Source organism: Harpia harpyja, chromosome 9 (genome assembly GCF_026419915.1).
Source record: "Harpia harpyja isolate bHarHar1 chromosome 9, bHarHar1 primary haplotype, whole genome shotgun sequence".
Lineage (NCBI taxonomy): Eukaryota > Metazoa > Chordata > Aves > Accipitriformes > Accipitridae > Harpia > Harpia harpyja.
The window spans coordinates 46,030,074-46,040,213 of record NC_068948.1 but is presented as its reverse complement, the minus strand read 5'-3'; the positions used below and the strand labels follow the sequence as shown (position 1 = coordinate 46,040,213).

Below are 10,140 nucleotides of genomic sequence, written 5' to 3'. Positions count from 1 at the left end.
CTCCTCTTGCAATGACGAAGACGGAGGATATTCTGGGATATTCTGGCTTTTCTCATCCCCCAGCGCTGGCTGGGGCTGCCCCGGGGGTTGCGCAGGTTAACCCCGGCGTGAGAACCGGTCCCGCCGAGGCAGGGCGGGATGTGGCGGCTGCCCGCGATGGGGCAATAGCTGCCTGCCCACCCAGGGCTCGGCAGGGAGACCCCCCAGCCCTGCGGGGACGAGCTCTGAACCCCAAACGCCTCCGTCGCGGACGGAGACTCGGGTGGGTACGGGGCACGGCCGAAGGGTGCCCTGCGGTTACGCCGCCGGCCGAGCCCCGGGGCGCTGGATGCCGGCGCGGCCGCCGCTCGCTTGGCTGCCCGAGCAAGCGCGCTGGGTCGTCGCCGCCTTTGGCTTGGAGGGCGGTGCGAAGCGCCAAGGCTGGGTCTGGGCACACAATGGCCCCTTTTCTGCTCCGCCGTGGGGCGATGCGCCAGCGGGGTGCCAGATGGTGCCGAACCCTTCCCCCCGGTGCGGCCGGGGCGCCCGCTCGGCTCCCTGGGCGCAGCCACGTCGTGGCGGGACGGGACCCCGTGGGTGATAGAACACCCCCCCCCCCCAGCCCTCCTCCACGAGTGGGGTGCCTGGGGACCCCCAAAGTCCCGGCGCAGCCGGTGGGACCGGGGAAAGGGAGGAAGGCCAAGCCCCCCCGCGCTCCCCACCCCGAGGTGAGCTCCAGCCGCGGGAGGCGACAGCCCGGCCGTGAGCTGTCTCCCACGGGAGGAGGAGGATGGCGGCCGGCGAGAGCTGGCCCCACGGGGAGGAAGGGGGGAGCTGGGTGCCACCGCCGAGGGACAGCCATCGTCACCGGCTGGGCCAGCAGCACCCCGCTGCCGTGGGTGCCGGCTCGCGGGGCCAAGCCGGGCTGGGGGGCTGGCGGTGGCGATGCGGGGGAGCGGAGGGGCCAGGCGTGGGGGCCGGTGGTGACAATGTCCCCGTTGAGGCCGGTGCCGCAGATGGAGACAAACGGCCCCCTTGTTTTCGGCGCTGGCAGGCAGCGGGCTGAATGCCGCCTCTGTGCCGCCGGCAGTGGGTTGGGAGACGGAGGCTCGGGGTGGCAGCGGGCACCCAGGGCCTGGTCCGGCCGTCCCGGGGGAGCCGGGCAGTGCCCGGCCGCAGCCCCGCAGCCCTCTCGGCAGTGGCTCTCGTTTCTTTCTCTCTCTTTTTTTTTTTTTTTTTTTTTCCCCCCTCCCCAGGCCGGCAATACGGGGCCGGGACCCCAGCGATGCCATAAGGACTGCGGCTGGTGGGGAGGCTTCAGAAAAGCCGGCGTTTGCGGGGAGCTGCCCGGGACGAGCTTATTCCATGTCGGAGCAGCATCGGCACCCCCACCCCGTGCCGCCCGCTCCCCCTGCGCCCCGGCCAGCCCAGGAGAGGAGAGGGACGGCTCGCCGCGAGCAGCTTAAGCAAAGGAAAAGGTGATGCTTGGGGGGCGAGGATCTGTGGGGCAGGGCGTCAGGGGTTGCGTGGGAATGGGTGTTTGCACCCGCAGAGGGTGCGCAAGGGGGACGGGGGGGTAGGAAGCACCGTGCCTGCGTGAAATTGGGCACGTGGAAAAAAAAAAAAAAAAAAAGCGTGCCTGCGGGCTTGTAGGGGCAGGAGGAGCAAGCGGCAGGTGGACGCGCCTCGTGTGTGGCGGCTATAGGGGTTTGGCCGTAAAGGAGATGGCTCCTCTAGGGAAAACCCAAAAGAAGGCTCGAGGATATCCCCAGGGACCAGGGGAGCTGCTGGGATACAGGGACGGGGCTGCGGAGCCACGCGGCCCAGGCCATCCTGGGGGGTGACCCGTGGGGAAATGGCCGGTGTAGCCGTGTCCTCCGGCTGGGAATTTCAACCGGCCGGCTGAGGGCTGGCGCCGCGGCTGCCTTGTGCTAATGGGAGCCCCAGGAAAAAAGCCTGGATCGCCGCATTTCTCCTGGTTTAATAATTAAACCACTCTCATTTAAGGCAAAGTCAACAGAGTAACTGGGTTGGGAACTGTTTGCCATAACCACCCCAGGGAAGCCAGCCTGGGAGGAGTGAGACATCCTTTTGGCATCCCGGCACATGGGGTCTGGGTGATGTTCTGCCTCGGGGGGGGATGGCGGGGTCCCCCGCCAGACCAGGACCCGAGAGGGGGATTAATGGCACCGGCTCGCTCGCTTCGGCGGGGTCGGTGCCAGCGCTGGCAGCGCTGTGCCCCATGGTGTGGCGGCAAGGACAGCCTGCGAGCTGGTGGGATGCAGCTTCGCTGCCAGCCGGCAGCACCCACGCAGGTGGGTGTCCCCTCTGGCACTGCCCGGCTCTCGCCGGCGGCTTTTCCAAGTGGTGCCGGCGCTGCGGATGGTGACCACGGCGCGATAACGGCCACGGCGTTAAGACCAAACCCTGGCTGCTCCCGGGCGTGCAAAACCCTCTGTGCTTCACACCCGTGCTGCAATTTTGGGGTAGGGTCAGAGCCACCTGCTCCTACTGCGGTTACACCATAGACCCCCCCACGTATCCCTGCCATTCCTGCTGCACTTGCCGGCAGCTCAGAAAACTGGCCGGGGAAGAGGCTGGATGTGGCCAGTCCTGCCTGACCCGGTGGTCCCCGCTGCAGGGCAAGGGGGGGGGGAGCGCTTGGGTGAGCTTGGGCACGCTTGTGGGGTGCCCCCACCCCATCGGCATCCCCCAGCTGCCACGCTGGGTGCCAGGATGAGCTGTGCCCAGCACCCGGCCGCAGCCTCGGGCTCCGGTTGCATTTTCCATTCATTATTCATCGAGCTGGAAATCTCAGCAGCACAAGGCGACCCAGGGAAGGGGGGGGCCGGAGAGAGGGGGAGGCAAGCGGGAGCAGCGGCACGGGCTCGCCGTGCCTTGGGCACCATCGCGCTGGCCGGGTAACCTTTCCGCTTGGGGTTTAGCTTGGAAATCCCAGGGGGGGGGTCTTTGCTACATGGGGGTGTGGGGGGGCTAAAATGCGTCTGGGTGTAAACCACGGCTCTCGCTGCTGGGAGATTTCGTCTCTCTGAATTATCTGCTGGAGCTACAAGGCTCTAAGGGGGCGATGCCGGAGCAGGCACGGGGGGGGCTGGTGGGTTATTTGTGGGGAGTGTTATTCAGCCGGGAGCACGGCCAGCCTTGACCGAAGGATGCCAAAGCAGTGCCGGGGCAGCCGGAGCGAGCGGGAGCTTGGGGAGGCGATGCTGCTCCTGCAGCTGCTAAATGGGGGTGTAAGGCTTGGGGGGGCCGCCCTGGGCTTTGCCCTGCAGCTCAGGGGGGTTGCTCCCGGCTGCTGGGCTCTGCTCGCCGCCCCTCCGGCAGCGGGTGCCACGGTCACGAGTGGCACGTCCCCTTGTCCAGCCGCAGAGGACAGCTCTGCTGCAATGCGGTTGCTGGCGCGCCGGAGCCGCCGGTGCCCCCCACGTTCCGGGCCTTCGGCGAGCGGCGGCGGCGTGTGGCTGGGCAGGTGCTGCCGAGGGACGGGGGGCTGCGGGGGGGACGGCGGGGCTGGGCACGGGGATGGGGCTGCCTGCTGCCACGTCTGTGTATGTGTGTGCGTGCACAAGGGTACGTGTGTGTGCGTGCATGAGCACGCATAGACATACGTGTATGTCTACGTCCCCGTGCATACGTGGGCATGCATGAGGATGCGTAGGGGCGTGTATGGATATGTGTCTGCGTCCCCGTGTGTGCGTGAGTGCGCACAGATGCGTGCGCGTGCTTGTGCGTGTGTCTGTGTCCTCGGGGGGGCATTCACGAGTGTATGTGCGTGTGTGTGTCCATGCATGCATGTGGATGCATGAACGTGCACGGCTGTGTGTCTGTGTCGCAGTGTGTGTGTGCATGCACGGGTACGCACGGATACGTGTGTCCCTACGTGTACGTGCACATGCGTGCGTGCATGGATGTTTGTGCGCGTGTGCGTGCATGTGACCTCTGGATGTCCGCATGCACATGTGCGTGCATGCATGGGTGCAATTGTGCATGCACATATGTGTATGTATGTGCAGTTGTGCATGGGGGGGGTGCGCCATCCTGCCCCGGACCCCCTTTGACCAGCAGGTCTGCGTTCCCCTGGCCCCCCCCGAGCCACCCAAAGGTGCGGGTGCCATGGCCGGAGGGGAACCGTCAGCCCCCTTGCAGCTGGTGCTGCTGGAGGGGCCGAGAGACGCCGGCACGGCTGCGCTGCGTGGATATCGCAGCATCTAATACATCCCGAGCTGATGTAGCTCCTGATCTGGCCCAGAGATTTTCTTGGGAAAAGGGATCCCAGCCACTCTTGGAAAGTTCCTGCCCGTGTCGGTGACTTTTTTGGTGCCAGGGGAGCTGCTGGTGTAGCCTGGCAGAGGATGCCCGCTCTGCGGCTGGGCTGCCCCATGCTGCAGTTCCTTTCTCCCTGCTATTTCCAGCCCCGCAGCCTCCCCGACTGATCTTGTGTTGGGCCAGGGAGTCGCTTTGGGTTTCCTCAAGGCGGGCAAAGGGTGCGCAGGGTGGGCAGAGCCGCTGCTCTTCGGCCACGAATCTGTTGTGTCCTCAGCCGGGGACACGCCTGGTGCTGGCTCGCCTCTCTCCCGGCAGTGCCAAAAAGCCCAGTGGGATGCTTCCCGCGACTTCCCATGCCTGTGAGGTGCCCCCGTACCTTATTTGCTTGTGATTTGAGTCACACCGTCCCCTCGGTCCCCGCTTCCCCATCCCTCGGTGCTAACGGCTCTCCTCTCTGCCGGCCGCAGGTGACCAGGATGCTGCACCATGGGAAGCACTGGAGGTCCATGTGCAAGGGGCTCGTCCTGGGGACCCTCCTGACCAGCTTCATGCTGCTGCTCTACTCCTACGCCATCCCCCCGCTGCAAGTCAGCGTGACAGAGTGAGTGTGGGGTCCCCATGTGTCCCCCCTGGCAGCTTGGCCACCCTGCTTTGCACCAGGCATCTCCAACCAGAGATGGTCCCAGGGCTTTCTAGGCTCTGGTGGCTTCACACCAAGATGTCCCCTTCCTACAGCCTCCTGTTGGAGACTGCGCCCTGTCCCAGGGGTGGGGGGGAAGGTGAACCCCAACTCCCTGGGGAGCTGGGGACGCTCACCCTGGGGGGGACCTGCTGCAAAATGGTAGCCAGCGTTCGGCTCCTGGGTGATGGAGGGGACGAGGAGGTGCGGGAGACCCCCTACCCACTGCGGCTTCATGTCCCCTCAGAGAAGGAAAAGCATCAGAGGAGACATTCCCCGGCAGCCAGAAGCAGCGGGCAGAGCGGAGGCAGTTATTTGGGTGCTCTTTATCAAGGGCTTGTCCTTCAAGAGCGACCAGAGCACTGCCACGTGTAAATTCTCGCCCACAGAGATGGGCACGGGTAGGTTCAAAGCTCTCTGCTGCCCGTCGCGGCAAAAGCTGGTGCTCAGCAGGGCTCAGCTCCTGGCCGCCCCTCCTGGCATTAAATTTATGTCTAAGCTTATAAAAGAGATCTGCCTGTGGGTGTTTCATAAGCTACGTGCTGACCTGCGCTGCCGGATGGGATCGTTATCAAGGATCAGCTTCGCAACTTCATTAACGGTGTCTGAAGTCACTTGACACTGTAGTCTCTTTTCCCTGCTCCGGGCATCTCAAATAACACACAAGTTGTTCTCGGTGCTTCCCGAGGGCCCGTGAGCTCATCTGTGGGGCCATGCGCTAGAATTATTTCCCTCTTTGCTGGGGTGCTGGATCCTCCACGGCTCCTACAAGAGCTTGAGGGCTTCCAGACCTCGCAGGAACGTTATCAGGTCCTGTCCATGGAGTTACAGCCGTGGAGAGCTCGTCTCGATGCGCATCTCAACATCACCTGCACCAGGGCCACCATGGCTGTGCTCGTGGGGAGGGATGAGGACCCCCTGCTCAGGCTGCACTGATGCTGGCGGGGGCTGACCCCTGTGAAGACCCCCGTAGCGGTGCATCCTCGGTGGCTGGGCTTGTCCAGGGGAGTGAATGAGCTTGGTTTGGTGGCTTGAAGGTGCATCTGGTGTCAGGGGGGTCATGGGGGTGGTGGGCTCTGCCCTGCTCACCGAGGGGCTCCTGCCGGGTGGGTGCCCCCCATTCCCGCTGGGCACGTGGCTGGGGGTGAAGGGGGCTCTGCCTGAAGCCGGGCTCATCTCCGCCGGGGAGCCTGGGGGGTGCTGGAGGTGAGCACCCATCCGCAGCTCCAGCACCCGTCCCCGGGTCCAGCTCCTCCAGGAAGGAAAACGGCCGAGCCTTCGTGGTGGCTGTGCTGGGTTGGCCAAGCTGCCCTCACCGTGGTGTCCCGTCTCTTCTCCCCACCAGGATCCCCGTCCCCTCCTCCTGCTCCTCGTACCCGGCCCCCGGCAAGGCGCCAGCAGTGGCCAACGGCACGGGCAGCCCCTCGGGACGGAGCTGCCTGCCCAAGCTGAACATCATGTTCATGAAGACGCACAAGACGGCCAGCAGCACCATCCTCAACATCCTCTTCCGCTTCGGGGAGAAGCATCGCTTGAAATTCGCCTTCCCCAATGGCCGCAATGACTTCTACTACCCCTCCTACTTCGAGCGCAGCCAGGTGCAGCACTACCGGCCGGGCGCGTGCTTCAACATCATCTGCAACCACATGCGCTTCCACTACGAGGAGGTGCGCAAGCTCCTGCCGGCGGACGCTACCTTCGTGACGGTGCTGCGGGACCCTGCCTACCTCTTCGAGTCCTCTTTCCACTACTTTGGGCGCGTCATCCCCCTCACCTGGAAGCTGACGGGGGAGGACAAGCTGGCGGAGTTCCTCCGGGACCCCTGGCACTACTACGACCCCAACGGGTTCAATGCTCACTACCTCCAAAACCTCCTCTTCTTTGACTTGGGCTACGACAACAACATGAATGCCAACAGCCCGCTGGTGGAGGAGCACATCCAGGAGATAGATCGCCGTTTCCACCTCGTCATGTTGCTCGAGTACTTTGACGAGTCCCTGGTGCTGCTGAAGGACCTGCTGTGCTGGCAGCTGGAGGACGTCCTCTACTTCAAGCTCAACGCCCGGAAGGGCTCCACCGTCTCCTGGCTGACACCTGAGCTCTATGAGAAGGCTACCTCCTGGAACCTCATCGATGCTAAGCTCTACCGCTATTTTAATGCCACCTTCTGGCGTAAGGTGGAGGCCTACGGGAGGGAGCGGATGGCCAAGGACGTGGCCGAGCTGCAGCGGGAGAACGAGAAGATGAAGAGCATCTGCATCGACGGGGGACACCCCGTGGACGCCAGTGCCATCCAAGAGTCCTCCATGCAACCCTGGCAGCCGCTGGGGGAGAAGTCCATCCTGGGCTACAACTTGAAGAAGAAGATCAACAAGAAGCACCAGAAGCTGTGCCGCAAGATGCTGACGCCCGAAATCCAGTACCTGACTGACCTGGGGGTTAACCTCTGGATCACCAAGCTATGGAGCCGCGTACGGGACTTCCTGAAGTGGTAGGGGACGGCGGGCACCCCGCTCTCCCCGGGGAAGAACCAGGTGCTTTCCTTTTTTCGTACTCATGGTGTCTTTTGGTTGGACGTGAGCAGAACCAGCTGGAGGCTCCAGCACCCCGGAACGGTCGGGGGGACCCTCCATCACCTTCCTGCAGAGCCCCAGCTTGGGCAGGAGCCTGGGGGGGGCTGCCGTCCCCCACTGGCAAGGAGAGCAGAGCCTCTGCCTCCGAGGGGTCAAGGACTGGGGGCTTGGGGGTGGTTTTTTCCAGCAGGATCCACTTCTTCCTTCCCCACGGAAAGGCCAGAGGAGGTATTTGTGAAGGACGTGGCCTCGTCACAGCGGGAGCAGGACATCCATCACCACGTTGCTGGAGGCACGCCATGGGTCGGGCAGCGCGGGCAGGGCCGTGCCTGGCCAGCAGCGGCCGGGGGTCTCCTCCTTGCCCGGGGTGGGCAGAGCTGCCAGCAGGGAACCTGAACCTTGAGGGGCTCCTCAAATCACCCCTGGTTTTGGGGCTGCGTGTCGGAGCCTGCTGCACCACCCCAATGGGTTCCGGCCCGTGGGTGTGATGAGTGCGGCACATTCTCAGCCCACCCGCAGCTGTTGGTCCATGGCAGGCTGTGACTTGGTGCCACCCGGAGCCATTTGGAGAATGGAAAACCCACCCCAAAAGCCTCGGCATTTATCAACGAGCTCATGGTCCCCGCGGGCGAAGGGCGTCCATGCAGCAGGTCCCCTCCCAGCCCCCCATTGTCCCGGTTAGAGGGTCCCGGGGCCCCGGTCCCTACAAGGGACATCCTGGAAAGCCCACGGGGTCTGGTGAGAACTGGCATGGGAGCAGGGCCACCGTCACGGTGATGCCATCCCCCGGGCATGGGGGGGATGCCAAAGACAGGGTCTGTCCCCTCCCCGTGGTGGGGACAAACCTCGGGCATCCCGGCCGGGCTGAATGACACCGGCAATGCCACGTCCTGCCGAGAGTGGCCCTGGCCGGGCATGGAGGTGGCACCCGCGGTTGAGCCTCCTTGGCAGCGAAGGGACTCCCGCCGGCCCCCCAGCCCGTGTTCTGCTCCCTTTGTAAAGACCAGAAATAAAAAAGCAATTCTACTTTTGTAAGATAATTGTATATTTGGCAGTTTTTAATATAAGGATGGTCCAGCTGGTCTCCGTCTCTCTCCTTCTTCTCCGAGGGTGGGAGGGACGGGGACCTCCCAGCACCGACTCCCGGCGTGGGGCTGTGCGGCTGCAGCAGGATCGTCTGCGGGTCCCCGCTCCTCCCGGGGGGCCGGATCCTGCTCTGCCTGGGGAGGGTGATCCGGCAGCCCCTCGAGGTCTCGGCTCTGTTCTCCCCATCAGTCCTGGGGCTGGGGAGCCCCCCCCCCATCCCCTGGGCACCACTGAGGAACGAGACCCCCCATTGCGAGTGGGGTGACTGGATCTGTCCCCGCTATCCCTGCGGAGCCGTCCGCGCTGCCGGGTGCTGGCGTGGGACTCCCACGGCGTGCAGATGCCACCAGGAAGGTCTGCTGGTTTTGCAGGGACACCAGACCCGTGGGACAGCCATCACGGGTGACACAACTCGCTCGTGCGGCCGGGTCCCCGCTCCGCTGCTGGCAGGTGCACCCCATTTTCAGGGGTGGCCCTGGGACTTGCACCAGGGCTTCTCCAGCCGAAGCACCGGCACCGGTGGTACCAGGGTGGACGCACGCCCTAATGGCCAGTCTGGAGCCGCTGCTGGGGCCACCAACTGCATGTGATGCTGCCCACGGACACAAGGGACGGGTGCTGGGGACACAGAGCTTGGGACACCTCCCTGAGGTCCACAGGTGTCTCCCGTGACATGCTGAGGTTTCCTGCTGGGAGCAGGTGCCAAATCCCACCTCGGCCACCGGTTGCCTCTGCAGACGGGAGGGATGGAGAAGCCCCTTCCAAGGCAGCATGACGGCCGCAAAGCCCACCTGGGCTGACGTCCCCGTGGGGACATGCTTCGTGTCCCTCTGTGCCCAGGCCACCAGGTCAACCCACGCAGAGGGGGCTGTGATGGGGTTTTGGGGCCACCTGAGACAGGCAGGAGCCACAGACACGTGCGCTTCACCAGGTCTCTGTCCTGGCTGTGACCAAACTGCTGCCCCCGACCAGGGTGCCGGTCCCGGAGAGCGGCCGGCAGCGAGCCCCCGGGGTGGGAAGCAGCAGCTCTGCCCTTGCCTGAGGCCGAAGGGTGGAAGGAAAGTCCTCCTGCTGGAATCCCCCATCCCAGCATCCAGCAGCCTCCTCCTCCAGGCTTTTGTTCTCAATAAATGGGACCAAGCTGGGACTATGGGTCCAGGATTGTGTGGTGGGGCTGGGGCTGCAAGCAGGACCGTAATGGGACAAGGAGGGTGCATTGGGGACCAGGACTGTGTGATGGGACCGGGATCGTGCACGGGACCATGATTGAGTGGTGGGATCAAAGCTGTGATGGGCCTAGGACCATGTGTAGGACCATGAGGTGGGACCGTACCATCAGGTGGGACTGAGACTGAGTGGTGGGACCAGACCACGCAGTGCAAACTGGTTGGACCAGGACCACATGCGGGACCAAAACTATGTGGTGGGACCAGCACCATGCACGGGACCAGGACTTACTGGTGGATATGGGACCACACAGTGGGACCTGGACCTTGCTCAGGACCAGGACCACGTGCAGGACCAGACTGAGTGCAG

The 10,140-nt window shown here is 64.3% G+C and overlaps 1 protein-coding gene across 1 annotated transcript; it reads left to right on the top strand.

Moving 5' to 3' along the window:
* The first annotated feature begins 3,052 nt into the window (after positions 1-3,052).
* GAL3ST1 (galactose-3-O-sulfotransferase 1) lies at positions 3,053-8,600 on the top strand. The gene is given in 6 exon segments (XM_052797864.1): positions 3,053-3,085; positions 3,088-3,124; positions 3,127-3,273; positions 3,276-3,469; positions 4,734-4,867; positions 6,291-8,600. Coding segments are annotated over 6 exon segments (1,680 nt in total). The 5' UTR covers positions 3,053-3,067; the 3' UTR covers positions 7,441-8,600.
* The last annotated feature ends 1,540 nt before the right edge of the window (positions 8,601-10,140 follow it).